Source organism: Phaseolus vulgaris, chromosome 4 (assembly GCF_000499845.2).
Source record: "Phaseolus vulgaris cultivar G19833 chromosome 4, P. vulgaris v2.0, whole genome shotgun sequence".
NCBI lineage: Eukaryota > Viridiplantae > Streptophyta > Magnoliopsida > Fabales > Fabaceae > Phaseolus > Phaseolus vulgaris.
The window spans coordinates 25,586,323-25,603,082 of record NC_023756.2 but is presented as its reverse complement, the minus strand read 5'-3'; the positions used below and the strand labels follow the sequence as shown (position 1 = coordinate 25,603,082).

General features: G+C 36.0%; 1 protein-coding gene across 1 annotated transcript; it reads right to left on the bottom strand.

Annotated features, from left to right (window-relative positions):
• Positions 1-1,437: 1,437 nt before the first annotated feature.
• Positions 1,438-16,336, bottom strand: LOC137837479 (DEAD-box ATP-dependent RNA helicase 39). The gene is made up of 9 exons (XM_068646479.1): positions 15,752-16,336; positions 14,168-14,263; positions 13,907-14,095; positions 13,683-13,823; positions 13,329-13,469; positions 4,764-4,906; positions 2,749-2,878; positions 2,600-2,648; positions 1,438-2,102 (listed from the first exon to the last, which is right to left on the bottom strand). The coding sequence occupies exons 1-9, from the start codon at positions 16,283-16,285 to the stop codon at positions 1,618-1,620; spliced, it is 1,908 nt and encodes a 635-aa protein (XP_068502580.1). The 5' UTR covers positions 16,286-16,336; the 3' UTR covers positions 1,438-1,617.
• Positions 16,337-16,760: the final 424 nt, after the last annotated feature.

Here is a 16,760-nt window from a genome sequence, read left to right as displayed (position 1 = left end):
TTCGCATTATTCTAATTAATTTCTTAAACACATGATTCAAGAGAGAGGACATAAGCATTCTCATGGAGTATATGCGTGGAACAAAGTGGGTACTAATCAAACCAGTAGACACGTGTTTTACTAGTGAGCTTTAGTTGAATCAGATTGATGCATATTCAATCTAGTTTAACTCTATTTGAGGATTGAAAAATGACTAATCTTTAGAGAACTTGCGAAAAACTAAATGGTATAAGAACTTGGTGATCAACAACTCTTTATTTGTTATTTTAATTTCTTTTATATTCGATGTTAAACAATCTCAATCCTTTTTTTTTATTGTTATTACTAACTTTTCTTACCTACAAATAGATTCTAAACAATGATTTACTGATTTCACTATTAGATTCGTTGGAGACAACTTGAAGTCATCTAATCACAATTATACTACCATCTTTCTAATATTAGATAGGTCTATACTGAAATTGTTTTAATTTGACAACAAAAACAATAGCTATTAGTTTTATAATATAATTTATTACAAAAATAGTATTATAATTTATTACAAAAATACTATTATAATTTATTATCAATCTTTTAATATAATTTTGTTCTTGCCAGTTAACTTAGCTGCATTGACTTCAAAGGTAAGCGGTGGCTCCTCCTATCTATGCTGGTTCCTGCGCTCACTTCTGGATAGAGAGCGACTCCGTTGAAACGGAGAGGGCCGTACCTGTTGATTGCACTCCGACGATCAAGTCAACACTGGACTAAGAAACAATATGTAAAACAGTTTCAGTCTTAGAAACGGCGTACCTTCACCAGAGATCTCAACTCCCTTTTATAGGTTGTTTTTAGGTTAACTTCCTTGTCTCACGAGAACCTTTCCTCAAGTGGAATTAGGGTTACTAGGAAGACATCATGTTGCGTGTTGCACAATCTTAGCGCAATCGTCACACAGGACTTTCCTCTTCTGGAATGCAAAATCTTAATAGTATGGCCGCCAGGGTACCAACTCGTGCACCAACGTTGTGGGGCCATCTGTTCTATAGGTGCCCTAATTATTCACGTGTCATGCATTCAACTTTCCCTGGAAACCCTAGCGCTCATGCGCCTTGACGCCTCCAAGGAATACTTACTTGTGTTAGACCTGAACGTACAATACACACCATATGCATGAACCCTCCCGTGATTTAGGTCTTTCTTATATCTAGGTGTCAACTCATTACTATTTCTCAGACCCCGCTTACGTGACCCATTATCGCGACCAGACCACCGATGTCCAATGTCAATGTCTGAGGTCTGGCCAGTACAAATTTATTTTATTATTTTAAGTTTCAAGTTTTGTAACTACTTTTTAAATTTAATTAGTTATCTTTAATAAAAAAGTTATAACAAAATTTATTTTATAATTATTTTTTTAAAATTCAGTAATACTTTTATTTTAATATTTATTATGAAAAAATAATATTTCTTTTTATCATAAAAAAGAGTGGACAGATGTGCACCTGTACTTCCTCTAGTTATAATAATTTTACTACATAATTGGTAACTAATAAAATATTCTTATCTAGTACGCAAAATTGAGAGTCATCTACTCCCTATAGGAATGGCGCACAATCCACTTCACCGAACCGAACCTTAGTTATTTGAAGATGAAATTTTCCCCCGAAACCCCACAACGTTGAGTTTAGAATTTGTAGATTTGGTGGCACCCACCGCTTTACTTGTTTTCCTCTTCTCTGAATAACCTTTACTGAGGACCACTTTACTTGTTTGTCTCTTTTCTGAAGAAACTTTTCTGATGGTGCTACTTGTACTAGAAGATTTTCCAGATTTTGAAACGTTAATCCCTTTTTTCATAGATTTCACTGGTGACCCTTTACCAGATTTTATACCTGATCCATTATTCCCAGAACTGGCACGACTACCAAATTTGCCCTTCACTTTTGAAACTTGAACCATTTTTCTACCCTTTCCCTTCTGCTCTGTGATTTGGGTTATTGGAATGTCCCTTCTAACACTTTCTTTTGTGATAGCCTCCAAACTCTCATTCTTCCTTATTGCTTCCTCTATTTTGCTGGCCAAGTCCAAGTCCTTTCTAGCAACTAAACTTGTTACCTTCCCTGCAAGAGAAAAGAGCATTTTAGATCTTCTAAATACAGCTACAAATTTGTAACAGACATAATGCAATGTCTAATGTACAACTGTAATCTAGTTATGATGACTAAGACATAATAAGGCAGCATGGATCTGGTATAACAAATAGAAGAAACCCAGTATAACCCAACATGATACACATCAAGATCTTTTTCTTTCTTTCTTTTCCTCTTTTGTTTTGGTACATAATGACCAAAATATTCTGCAGTTAGAAATGCTGCATGCGGATATTTAAATCACATACACAGTAATCCATTTTGTTATCTTGTAATTTAGAAGCAATTTCAAAGTGACTATAACTTAGGTGAAAATTTGATGGCAAAGTGTATGTGCAAGCTAGGAACATTGACTGCAGCTTCTAATTTTACTAAATACTAAGGCAAAAAATACTGCTTGTAGAATAAATATCACAATTATCAATTGAGATAAAGTGATTAAATTAAATCATATAAGAATTTGTTACCTTTTGCACCCATGCGAGCCGTTCTACCTGTGCGATGAAGGTAGTCAATCTAAAATAGAAAGGAAAAAGAATAGTTCATAGCCAATTAATATCGAAAGAGGGAAGGCAGAAAGAAGGAAACTATATAAATTAATTGATATTATGCTCACAGAATTCAAGGGGAAGTCAAACATGACAACATGATCTACATCCAAGTCTAGACCCCTAGCAGCCAGGTCCGTGCAAACCAATGTAGGACAATCATCACCATCACTCTTAAACTTTCTGAGATTTTCAACCCTGAATTCAAGAGAAAAGCAATATAAATAAGCGGGCATGATAGGAAACAGAGCATCAGAGAAGCACTGATTCAAATGGCATCATAGGCTCAAAAGCTACCATATTCAATTTTATTGTACACAAATTCCATTTATTATTTGGCTCATTCTTCCTCCATTTTCTTTGGTCATTAATTCTTCACACGTGAAAAGCTATTCAAGCACCATTTGTGAGCAAGTATTCACTCTTATGAGCAAGCAAGAGATGCAATGTCAGCACCAACATGCGTTTAAGTAAGTTTTAAGAGTTACAGATACGTAAGTTCAATTCAATAGTTTTCGACATGAGTATCAGAGAAGTCACTATTATGCTAAAGTGAAAGTTATTCAAAATTATTACATCTTAAACCTTGATGTTGTTTACACTGGGCATAAAAAAATAGATAACATATTCAGAAGGGCAGGAATTACACGGATAAGCAGGTCAAAGCAAGTTAGACCACACTCGCATTGCTTATGGACAAAAGATTGCTTTTTCCCCCAACTAATTAAGTTTTATGGTCTTGCTTGGTAAAACCTCTCATAAACAATTCAACAAGAGCAAACTTAGAAGATAAAATACACTGAGTTTCTTCATAAGTTAAAATTAATATATGTCCTTAGTTTTTGGAGAAAATAAATTAAAAAAAAATGGACTATAAAAGCTAAGTGTATAAGCTGATTTTAGATTGTACAAGAAACTTAATTCATTTTTCCTTTTTTTTCTACAAGTACTTGAAAATAAATTTATTCAAACAAAGTCTACATGTCACATTTCACATGCCTATCATTCAAATATATGGCACTGCCAAAATAAATTATTCATGTAAGAACACAGTAAACTGTCTTACCTCAAAATTTTAAAGTCCTCATTTCACCTATCTTCAACCTTTCAGAGCTCATACCAAACAATTAATGGCTTTGAAGCTCATGACTAAAAATGAAGACTAATCAATATCAGGGCCTAAACAAGATAAAGTACACATATTGAGAGAGTTTCTGAAAGTTGGAAAAGCTGTTCTCCACTTCCTGCGACCATGTCAAAGCCAATTTGAATTTCAAGCTATAGCCAATTTTTGGATTCTAAACATGTTCCTCATGGTGATCTTCAGAATTAAACTTTGGTAGTGCACCCTTACAGTAGTTCAGTCTGTCCCTTTCTTACAGAAACTGACACAACTCTTTCCAGAAAGGTTGTCTAGCTTTTGTTTTGCATCACTCTAGCTGCCTAGTGTATAAGGTCAATGAGTTGTCTAAGCAGTGCCCATCTTCTTTAATGACATTTTAATTTATGTCATTGTATTTGAAACCCATCACAAGTTTTGCAAGAATTCATGTTTAGTTTTGATATGAATTTGATCAAGTGGGTTTATTTATAACAAGTTGAGGAAGTCTTCAGAAGTATTTATTGTTATGTGATGAGTAAAATCTTGGTTAATTTAGCAGTTATTTGGTGTCCCCAAAGCAGAGGGTGTTGTTGCTTCTGATCATCGAAGTTTTAGTATAAAAATAGGCATGAAGTCAGCACATTGTAGCATAGTTATTGTAAGCCTCATTGGTAAAATATATTTTACATTTTTCACTTTATTACCTCTCTTCCATGGATTGGATTTCAAGTGAGAAGATGCACCTAATTTGCAATAAAGTAAGGAGATGCACCCACTAATTTGAAATACGGCACCTACCTTGTAAACTTAACCCAGTCCAAATCAACATTAGATACACCCTTTCACTTTACATATCTCCTCATTTTAAAGTTTAGAGTCAAATTCAACAGTTACAGTGTGCCTATTTCTGGGCAGTTTAATTCAGCACCATAACAAAATAAAGAAGGAGAAGTATATAAGAATCTCACTATAGCATATTACCTTTGCTCTGCTGGTACCTCCCCATGGTAGTTCACACTAGAAATCTGATTTTCACTAAGAAAATGATCCACAGCACGACTAGAATCCAATGTATTGCAGAAAACCATCACCCTATTACCCTTTGCAAGGCTTGGTTCTAGTACCTATCATCACGTGATCAGAAAAGATATAATGAAAACCCAATAAATCACGAAAACACCCAAGCCAACTACAGTGATAATGACAACCAAACTCAGTAGGGTTGGCCTTCCAAACAGGTTAGTCAAAAAGTGAGTCACCCAACCGGTTCGCATAAAACAATAATTAGCCGAAATTCAAGTTTAAAACCAAAGTACAGTTTAAAACAACAATTACTGAAATTTCAAACATAAAACAATTCAAATTCTGAACAAGTACAAAATTAAAAAGGAAACACCCCAACATAGTTCACCATGGGTTGAATTGGGTGAGGAATTGGGTGAGACATGAGCTAAGCAAACTTGGCCAAACTGATCCAGGGTCTTGGTGAGCCAATTTTTCACCAACCCAACCCAACTAAAACCTATGCTGGGCTAGGTTGACTAACAGATTGTGATTCAGTTTGACAGCTCAAAGTCTATTATTTGAAAAACATGCACCATAGCTTTATTTACAAAACACCAAAAGCTGATAAACATGTTGAATGTGAACAAAAAATAAAAGAAAAACTGTAAAAAAGTAGATGTTTCCTCATCTGAAGAAAAATATTGCATTTTGCTTGTAAAATAGCCTAAACACTAAACATCATAATTTGAACACCCTTGCCAAAGAGAAACCTTACCATAAGTAGGAACACAAATAAAAATGAAACAATGTGTTAGATATTATTAGATATAATTAGATATTATTTGATATTATGAGATATTATAGATATTGTTAGATATCTCATATTTATGTAATGGGCTTAGCCCATATGTTTCTTTTTCCTATATAAACATAACCCTATGTGTTCAATATACACAAGGGATTTACCCTATTCTTTCTTTTCCTTTAATATGGTATCAGAGCATAAGGTTAGAGTTTAGGGTTTAGGGTTCAATTTTTATTGGTGAATCCACTATTCACTGGAATTTTCCAGCCACCACCCCCACTGTCTCGCCGGACCTTCGCCGGACCTTCGCCGGACCTCCGCCGGGCCTTCGCCGGACCTCCGCCGGACCTCCGCCGGACCTTCGCCGGACCTCCGCCGGACCTTCGCCGGACCTTCGCCGGAATCTCGCCGGAATCGCTGTCGGAGCCTTCATCTTTGTTGCTCCCGCCAATTAACCGGTGACTGGATTTGTCCTTATCTTTTATGGCTTCTTCCGCTTCCGCTGCCACTATGGCTTCTTCTTTAGTCATTATGCCGGATTCATCTATTTATACTAATTACGTCAATGTTCATCTTTCCATTGACAAATTGGATGGAACCAATTATGACACTTGGGCATCAGATATTAAATTATGGCTTAAGAGTCAAGGTTATGTTGATCATCTTACTCATCCTACTCTTGCTGAAAATGAGGTTGTTCGTTGGTCGAAAATTGATGCTCAATTATGCATTGTTATCAAATCGACCATTCACTCATCTTTAAAACAAATTTTTCGTACCTATGAAACATGTTCAGAAGTTTGGGAACAAGCAAAATTATTATACACCAATGATACTCAACGTCTTTATGGTGTGTGTCAAAATCTTCTCACAATTGTTGCTCCCAAACGTCTTGATGGTACAATGGCAGAATATCTAGGTAAAATTCATGCTCTTCTTCATGATTTTAATGAGTTATTACCTCCTGCTTCTACTCCTTCTCAAGAACTAGAACAAAGATCCAAGTTCTTCATGTTATTGGGTTTACATGGTCTTCCTGATGATTATTCTCACGTTCGTGATCAAATTTTGGGATCTCCTATTGTGCCCAATTTTACTTCCACTTGTTCTACCCTTTTGCGCGTGCCAGGTAAACACACCGCTGATATAACGTCTCATGTTGATGACTCTTCTGCTTTAGTATCTCAGCATAATGATCGTACTCGCCCTCACAAGCCGGGCAAAGGGCGTCACAAGTGTGACCATTGTGGCAAACTTGGCCACAAAATTGACAGATGTTATGCCTTACATGGTCGTCCTCCTAGATCTGTTGCGGTTGCTCAAATTGCCCCTGTGCAACCTTCTACCATGGACCATACTTCAATTGATACCCCAAGCCAGCCTGCTATTTTCAATGAATTTCTTAAATGGTATGAGGATCGTCAGAACCCTAGTTCCACGGCTTCTGTTGCACATTCAGGTACATCTTTTGTTGGCCTCACTCACTCCACTTCCCATGGCCCTTGGGTTCTAGATTCAGGTGCCACTGATCACATTACTGGTAATAAATCTTTTTTCTCTTCCTTATCTACTACGGGTTATTTACCTTCAGTTACCATGGCCAATGGATATAGGGTACCATCACATGGTGTTGGTACTATTAATCTTTTTTCATCTTTATCTATTGATAATGTTCTTTATGTCCCTGGGTCTCCATTTAACTTATTATCCATTAGTCGTCTCACTCGTTCCCTTGACTGTGTTATTTCTTTTACCAAAGATTCTGTTACTTTACAGGACCGGAGTTCGGGACGGATGATTGGCACCGGATGTGAGTCTCATGGACTTTATCAACTACAGATCTCTGCACATGTTGGCGCAATTATGGATTCTCCATCTCTCATTCATGCTCGGTTGGGTCATCCTAGTCTTGCCAAGATGCAACAGCTTGTTCCAAGTTTGTCTAATGTGTCTACTTTATCGTGTGAGTCGTGTCAGTTAGGGAAACACATTCGTAGTTCTTTTCCTCGTAGTGTCTCACAACGTGCTTCATCTCCTTTTGCCTTAGTTCACTCTGACATTTGGGGACCAAGTCGTATTAAGTCTAATTTAGGATTTCAGTATTTTGTTACTTTTATTGATGATTATTCAAGATGTACTTGGGTTTTTTTAATGAAAAACCGTTCTGAGTTGTTTTCTATATTTCAAATATTTTACAATGAAATTAAAAATCAATTTGGAATTTCCATCCGAATTTTGCGCAGTGATAATGGACGTGAGTATCTTTCTCATTCTTTTAAAAATTTTATGGCTTCTCATGGTATTCTTCATCAAACTTCATGTGCTTATACACCTCAACAAAATGGGGTAGCTGAGCGCAAGAATAGACATCTTGTTGAAACAACTCGTACTATTTTAATCCATGGTGATGTTCCTCAGCGTTTTTGGGGTGATGCTGTTCTTAGTGCATGTTATCTCATTAATCGCATGCCATCTTCAGTTTTAGATAACAAAATTCCTCATTCTATTTTATTTCCACATGACCCTCTCCACTCTTTACCTCCCAAAGTTTTTGGGTCCACATGTTTTGTTCATAATTTTAGTCCTGGTCTTGATAAATTATCTCCTAAGTCACACAAATGTGTCTTTTTAGGGTTCACTAGATCACAAAAAGGATATAAATGTTTCTCACCATCTTTAAACCGTTATTTTATTTCAGCAGATGTCACCTTCAGTGAATCTTCCCTTTACTTTAAGTCTTGTCCTTCTCCTTCCATTTCTTCATCTAATCAAGTTAATATTCCTCTTGTTGTGCCTAGTGCATCTAACAATTCACCACCGCCGCCAACTCTTCAGGTGTATAGTCGTCGTCAACCGTCTCATCGTCCATCAGCAGACTCTATTTTGGTGCCAACACCTCATCCCCCTCCGGCTCCTATAGTTGAACCTCCGACTGTTGAACCTGATCTTCCTATTGCTATCCGTAAAGGTATACGTTCTACTCGTAATCCCTCTCCACATTATACTGCTTTGAGTTACCATAGACTATCTCAACCCTTTTATACCTGCCTTTCGTCTATTTCTTCTGTATCAATTCCAAAATCTGTAGGTGATGCCTTAGCCCATCCTGGTTGGCGTCAGGCCATGCTTGATGAAATGAATGCGCTTCAGAATAATGGAACTTGGGAACTTGTTCCTTTACCATCTAGGAAATCTGTTGTTGGTTGCAGGTGGATTTTTGCTATCAAAGTTGGTCCTGATGGTACTATTGATCGTCTCAAAGCTCGTCTTGTGGCTAAGGGTTATACCCAAATTTTTGGTTTAGACTATGGTGATACTTTTTCTCCAGTAGCAAAGATGGCCTCTGTTCGCTTATTCATAGCTATGGCTGCTCTTCAACAATGGCCTCTTTATCAACTGGATGTTAAAAATGCTTTTCTTAATGGGGATTTGCAGGAAGAAATTTATATGGAGCAACCTCCCGGTTTTGTTGCTCAGGGGGAGTCTTCTGGATTGGTATGTCGTCTTCGCAAATCCTTATATGGCCTCAAGCAGTCTCCTAGGGCTTGGTTTGGAAAATTTAGCAATGTTGTTCAACAATTTGGTATGACTCGCAGTGAAGGCGATCATTCAGTTTTTTATCGTCACTCGAGTGCTGGGTGTATCTATCTTGTAGTATATGTTGATGACATTGTTCTTACAGGCAGTGATCACCATGGCATCTCACAAGTAAAACAACACCTTTGTCAACACTTTCAGACCAAAGATCTTGGCAAACTCAGATATTTCTTGGGGATTGAGGTAGCACAATCCAATACTGGTATTGTTATCTCTCAAAGAAAATACGCATTAGATATTTTGGAGGAAATTGGGTTGATGAATTCGAAATCTGTTGATACTCCCATGGATCCCAACGTCAAGCTTCTACCCAATCAGGGGGAACCTCTTTCAGATCCTGAGAAGTACAGGAGATTAGTTGGAAGATTGAACTATCTCACTGTTACTCGTCCTGATATTTCCTTTGCAGTCAGTGTGGTGAGTCAATTTCTTAATTCTCCATGTGAAGATCATTGGAATGCAGTCATTCGTATAGTGAAGTACATTAAAGGCTCTCCTGGAAAAGGTTTGTTATATGGTCATAATAACCATACTAAAGTCGTTTGTTATTCAGATGCTGATTGGGCAGGATCTCCATCTGATAGAAGGTCAACTTCTGGTTATTGTGTCTCCATTGGTGATAACTTGATCTCTTGGAAGAGCAAGAAACAAAGTGTTGTGGCAAGATCTAGTGCAGAAGCAGAATATAGAGCTATGGCCTCGGCTACTTGTGAGCTTATTTGGCTTAAACAGTTACTTAAAGAATTGCAATTTGGAGAGGTTACTCAAATGACACTGATATGTGATAATCAGGCTGCTCTTCATATTAGCTCAAATCCAGTTTTTCATGAAAGGACAAAACATATTGAGATTGATTGTCATTTCATTCGAGAAAAGATTATATCAGGAGATATCAAGACTGAGTTTGTTAATTCAAATAATCAATTAGCAGATATTTTTACTAAACCCTTACGAGGACCTAGGATTGATTACATTTGTAACAAGCTGGGTACATATGATCTATATGCACCAGCTTGAGGGGGAGTGTTAGATATTATTAGATATAATTAGATATTATTTGATATTATGAGATATTATAGATATTGTTAGATATCTCATATTTATGTAATGGGCTTAGCCCATATGTTTCTTTTTCCTATATAAACATAACCCTATGTGTTCAATATACACAAGGGATTTACCCTATTCTTTCTTTTCCTTTAATACAATGCAATATTAAAATATTGAATGTGTTAAAGTTCTCAGTGAAAACACATACAACAATAGATCAGAAACAGAAAGCATTACAAATTTAGGGTCATATCTCACCTTTTGCATAGCCAAGCGCTTAGAACATGCAATATGCACCAAATATTGCAATTTTCTCCTATTTTTAAGAAGTTTTTATGTTTTGTTGTGGATCATCAGATAATATCTTAATTAGTTAGTTGTTATGTACAGATATAATATAATAAAACCATTCATGTGCCCTTGCCTATTAAGCTTAAACTTTTGAAAATAGTTGGCTCATGACATGGTATTAGGATCAATGTAGTCAAACTCGTAACTCGTAAGAGGATCGGAAAGGAGATAAAAGATCGTAACTCGAGAATCGTAACTCGACTCGTAAGAGTTACTAATAATATTACAATATATATTTATAGTGTTATAATATATATTTATAGTGTTATAATATATATTTATAGTGTTATAATATATATTTATAGTTGTTCTCGCCGGTTGACTCGGTCGTCGTTGACTTCAAAGGCAGGCGGTGGCTCCTCCTATCCACGATGGTTCCTGCGTTCACTTCTGGTGCTCGTGAGGGACTCCGTTGACACAGTGAGGGCCCTACCTGTTGATTGCACTCCGATGATCAAGTCAGTACTAGGCTAAGAAACAATAAGTAAAATAGTTTCAAGCTAAGAAACAGGGTACAATCGTTCCCTTGATTGTGTTATTTCTTTTACCAAATATTTTGTTTGTTTACAGGACAGGAATGTGAGATAGATGATTGGCACCGGATGTGAGTCTCGTGGATTTTATCAACTACAGATCACTGCACATGTTGGTGTGATTATGGATTCTCCATCTCTCATTCATGCTCAGTTGGGTCATCCTAGTCTTGCCAAGATGCAATAGCTTGTTCCAAGTTTGTCTAATGTATCTAGTTTATTGTGAGTCGTGTCAGTTAGGAAAACACATTCGTAGTTCTTTTCCTAGTAGTGTCTCACAACGTACTTCATCTCCTTTCGCCTTAGTTCACTCTAACATTTGGGAACCAAGTCGTATTAAGTCTAATTTAGGATTTCAGTATTTTGTTACTTTTATTGATGATTATTCAAGATGTACTTGGGTGTTTCTAAATTCTGAGTTGTTTTCTATATTTCAAATATTTTACAATGAAATTAAAAATCAATTTGGAATTTCCATTCGATTTTTCGCAGTGATAAAGAACGTATCTTTCTCATTCTTTTAAAAAATTTATGACTTCACATGGTATATCTTGTAGTATATGTTGATGACATTGTTTTTACAGACGGTGATCACCATGGCAACTCACAAGTAAAACAAGACATTTACAACACTTTCAGACCAGAGGTAGCACAATCCAATACAGGTATTGTTATCTCTCAAAGAAAATATGCATTGAATATTTTGGAGGAAATTGTGTTGATGAATTCGAAATTTGTTGATACTCCCATGGATCCCAATGTCAAACTTCTACCCAATCAGGGGGAGCCTCTTTCAGATCCTGAGAAGTACAGTAGATTAGTTGGAAAATTGAACTATCTCACTGTTACTCGTCTTGATATTTCCATTGCAGACAGTATGGTGAGTCATTTTCTTAATTCTCCATGTGAAGATCATTGGAATGCAGTCAGTCGTATACTGAAGTACATTAAAGGCTCTCCTGGATACTAACGTCGTTTGTTATTCAGATGTTGATTGGGCAAGATCTCCATCTGATAAAAGATCAACTTTCGGTTATTGTGTCTCCATTGGTGATAACTTGATCTCTTGGAAGAGCAAGAAACACAATGTTGTGGCGAGATCTAGTGCAGAAGCATGATATAGAGCTATGGCCTTGGCTACTTGTGAGCTTATTTGGCTTAAAACAGTTACTTAAATATTGCAATTTGGAGAGGTCACTCAAATGACACTTATATGTGATAATCAGGCTGCTCTTCATATTAGCTCAAATCCAGTTTATCATGAAAGGACCAAACATATCGAGATTGATTGTCATTTCATTCGAGAAAAGATTATATCAGGTGATATCAAGACTGAGTTTGTTAATCAATTAGCTGATATTTTTACTAACCCGTGATTACATTTGTAACAATCTAGGTACATACGATCTATATACACCAACTTGAGGGGGAGTGTTAGATATTATTAGATATTATTAGATATAATTATATATTATTAGATATTATGAGATATTATAGATATTGTTAAATATTTCATATTTATGTAATGGGCTTAATCCATATGTTTTTTTTTCTATATAAACATAACTCTATGTGTTCATAAATAAGGGATTTACCCTATTCTTTCTTTTCCTTTAATACTTGCTACTCCTAGTATTCTAAGAGAAAGTTGACTTCATAACAAAGTATGTGGCCCTGTGCATTATTCACATGTTAAGCCCAATAGATAAATCATTCATGCATCTTCACATAACAGATTAAGTTTTTAGAGTAGTTAGTTCACAACAATCTGTGTAAAGTCATTTTATGCAAAGAAGTCATGAACTACTCTTTTAAAGTTGCAATTAGGATGGTAATTAATACAATCACCAGTAGTTTGTGTACACATATTGCCTCTATTATTAAATTTCAAGCTGTTATTTTTCCAATAGTTACTAAGGCATATATGGCAGAAAATCTGTGATAAAACTGGCATCATAAGAAAACGAAACATAATTATCATTTTTTCCAGTCAGTTGGTATCATCACATCCTAACTCAAAACAACAACAGCCTAGACTTGTATCTCATTAGCTAAAGTGAAAGAAAAGCAGCCTGGGTGAGACAATGGCAGGACCAAATAATCACAAACAGACTTGGTGCCACTTGATTACACATCCCAACACAAACTAAAAAATATCAACCATTGGTTGACATATGTCAAACATGCCAAAATATAAAATTATACCTGCAGTAATGCTTCAAGCTTGTTCTCAGAACCTGAAAGTTTAATAAAATCATGACGAGCAGAAATAATCTTTTTATGCAATGTTGATGTGCGCAAATGAACAATGCCTTGAAACTCTTCATCAATCAGCTTTTGCACAGCCTGAAAGACTCAAAGAAACCAATACTGAAGTTCATTGTCAAAATTGATCATGGAAAATGCATTGCACTTAAATATAAAAGGGATTGTCCAGAATTCAGAAAAGTGAAAAAGGACCATCGGACTACACTATAAGGGCTCACATTTCATGAATAATATCCTAAACTATTAGTATTTTATTTGCATGTAGCCAACAAGATTATGGTGCACACACACCTTTGTCATGGTTGCAGTTACCAAGATAGTCTGAAAACCTAGGCCATCAGGTTTTGAAGCACGACTATTTAATGGGCCTAGAAACTTGCGTATATCAGGACCAAAACCCCGATCAAACATTGTGTCTGCCTCATCTAATACCTGCAAAAGCAAAGACCACCATGGGTAAGTGAAGCTTACACTCATTGTTGTCTATTAAAAACGGTCAATTATGAGATACTCACCAAGTATTTGATGTCACCATAGACCATGTTTCCCTCTTCAATATGCTGAAGAACCCTGCCAGGGGTACCAACTACCATATCAATGGGGTTGTTAAGGGAATCCTCCTGAGGCCTAATCCGGCCACCACCACTTACCATGGTACACCTAAATCGTGCATGATGGCTTATCGATTTTGCAACTCGAAAAACCTATAAAGCCCACTTCATATTAACGTAATCCAACTTAATAGGAGTGATCTATACAAGTTAAATGCATTTTACCTGCTCAGATAACTCCCTTGTGGGACACAGCACAACCGCTCGTGGACGCCTAGGCTTCAACAGTATTCCATTCAATTGTTCATCCCGTCGTAGCAACTACAGGTACATCAACAAATTAACAGTGTCTCAGCTGCCACAGTAGATGCCTAGACAAGTTTGCCTCAGCTAAAGCTAAATAACATTCCAAGACAAGCAGGTGCAAACATTATTCACTCTAAAATTGTGTTTTTTCAAGGTATTAAAATTTCTTCTCAAGAGAGTGAACTACGGACCAACATATTCTCATGTTTGGTAAAAGCATTGAACTAAGGAATAGCTGAAACAAATAGTGAACTAGAGAATAACCTATTCTCATTACAAGGTATCCAAAGAGTGGCTAATTTTTTAAGCAAACTAATAGCATATACTCATGTTTCATACAAGTTTTGCTAAAACCAATCCCGCATATGTTTATTCCTGTTGATTACCAAGAAAATAAAACATTTGTCTCACTTCTTATTCTCATGGTCAAAGAAGTGTATCACATTCTCATGAAAATGGAAGTTGCTTTCTAACATAACTACTCATCTTCACTACATTTTTTACAGTCCTTCTACTTTTATTTTTAAATTCAATAAATTTTAATTATTTTTCTGAAATTATTAAAAGGCAGCCAAACATGCTCCTAGGATCAATATTCCTCATAGTAATATTACACTAGATAAAATATTATACCTTGAAAACTCTTAAAAGTTTAAAAAATTAAAATTAAAAATACATCCATATCAATTTTAGTATAAATGATTATTTTGGTCCTTGAATATGTACATCAATGACAATTTTGATTCTTAAATGTGTAAATCGATGACAATTTAGTCCCTAAAAGACCAAAAATTATTATTTAGTACCTGAAAGTAATTAAGTTTTGCATGACCATTTCATCATTAAGCTGGAATATTTAAGAACCAATTTGATACTTAGTTATATTAGTTATATTTTTGACAACGAATTTGACATTAAATAGTAAAATTCAAAAACCATTTTGTTTTTAAATTATACAAAAGGATGTAATTGTCGAACTTTTTCCACATTGGGGACAAGATCAGAACTTTCTTTCTCTCTGGGACTGAATTGTCACACACTCGTGAACCAAAACGCTCGTTTAGCCTAAAATTTACCTATGAGCATTGGTGCGTCTAATACTCTTATGTGTACAACATGGACAGGTTACTATCTGAAAATATTTTGGAAGTTCTTCAATGCAGAGTTCATAGCCAATGTCATAAGCTTCAAATATGGGTCTTATAAGACACCTTATTGGAACAAGCTAATGTGACATGAAATGGAATTGAAGACCTTGGTATTAATAAGTCCTTAGTGCACAAGAATACAAAAAAATGGTTTTAAGTTTTGAACAGTTAAATTATAAACAATAATTATTGAAATGTGGGATTGCATTGGAACAAAAATTCCAAGGGGATGAACTTAAAATATGACACAGAGTAGAATCCACTTAAAATAAATAACACTCTTGTATTGGAGATGAACTTAGCTCACAAAGCATATTGAGAATTTTCCATTTTCAAAACGAATGTAGAACAACACCTGAACAAGAGGAAGCAAGTAGGCGAGGGTTTTGCCAGAGCCAGTATGCGACCCCAAAACGACACTCTTCTCTTCCAAAACGGCGGGGATGCCAATTCCCTGTATCTCAGTTGGTACTTCAATCCCCATTTCCCTAACCACCTCCATAACTTCCTCACTCACTCCCAACTCCTCGAAAGTCGCAATCACCTTCTCCTTCTCCGCCACGGCGGCGACCCTGGCCTTCTTCCTCGGTTCGGGGGAGACTCTCGCAGCATCCCTGAGGTGTCGCGCCCGGAGCCTCTGGAGGAGTAAAGAATGCTTCGCGTCGGCAGTTTCCGGCGCAGCAGCGGCGGAGCAGAGGGGGCGGAGGCGGGGGGAAAGGGGGAGGGGTTTGCGGAGTGGGACGCGCTTGGCGAGGAAGCGCGTGAAGGAAGAATAAGAAGAAGAGGAAGAGATGAAGAAGGTGAAGATGGTTCTTCCTGTAGCTCCCGCCATCGATGCAAAGTGTGGAGGCTTTAGGGTGACATAACAGAGAGGTGCTTTCAGAAGCATTGTTGATAAGAGTGGTTGCAGGATCAAGATAATTTTGCAAGCCAAACAAAAGCTGCATCAGATATTTTAAAATTTTAAATTAAAATTAGGGAGAAGATATATTTAATTTATAAATTTTATATAAAAAAATTGTTTCAAAATTTATGTTAGAAGGGATGGAAAGAAAATTGATTATTTTCAATTTTATATAGTTTTTTAAATAGTGAGTAAAACAATGTTGTTTTGATGTAATTATTTATGACATTAAAGAACAAGAAAACATTTGTTCTAATAAAACCTATAACTTAAAACATTATTTTAATTATTGAATTTGGTCGTTTTTAAATTCAATCAAAATAGTTCTCCTATCCAGCTTTTGTGAGTTTAATTTTTATATTTATGATGATTAATAATTCATTTACCATGCATGTCCATTTTATTTTATTAAAATTTGTCGTACAAATATTATTAAATAACTTCTTCTTTAACAACAATA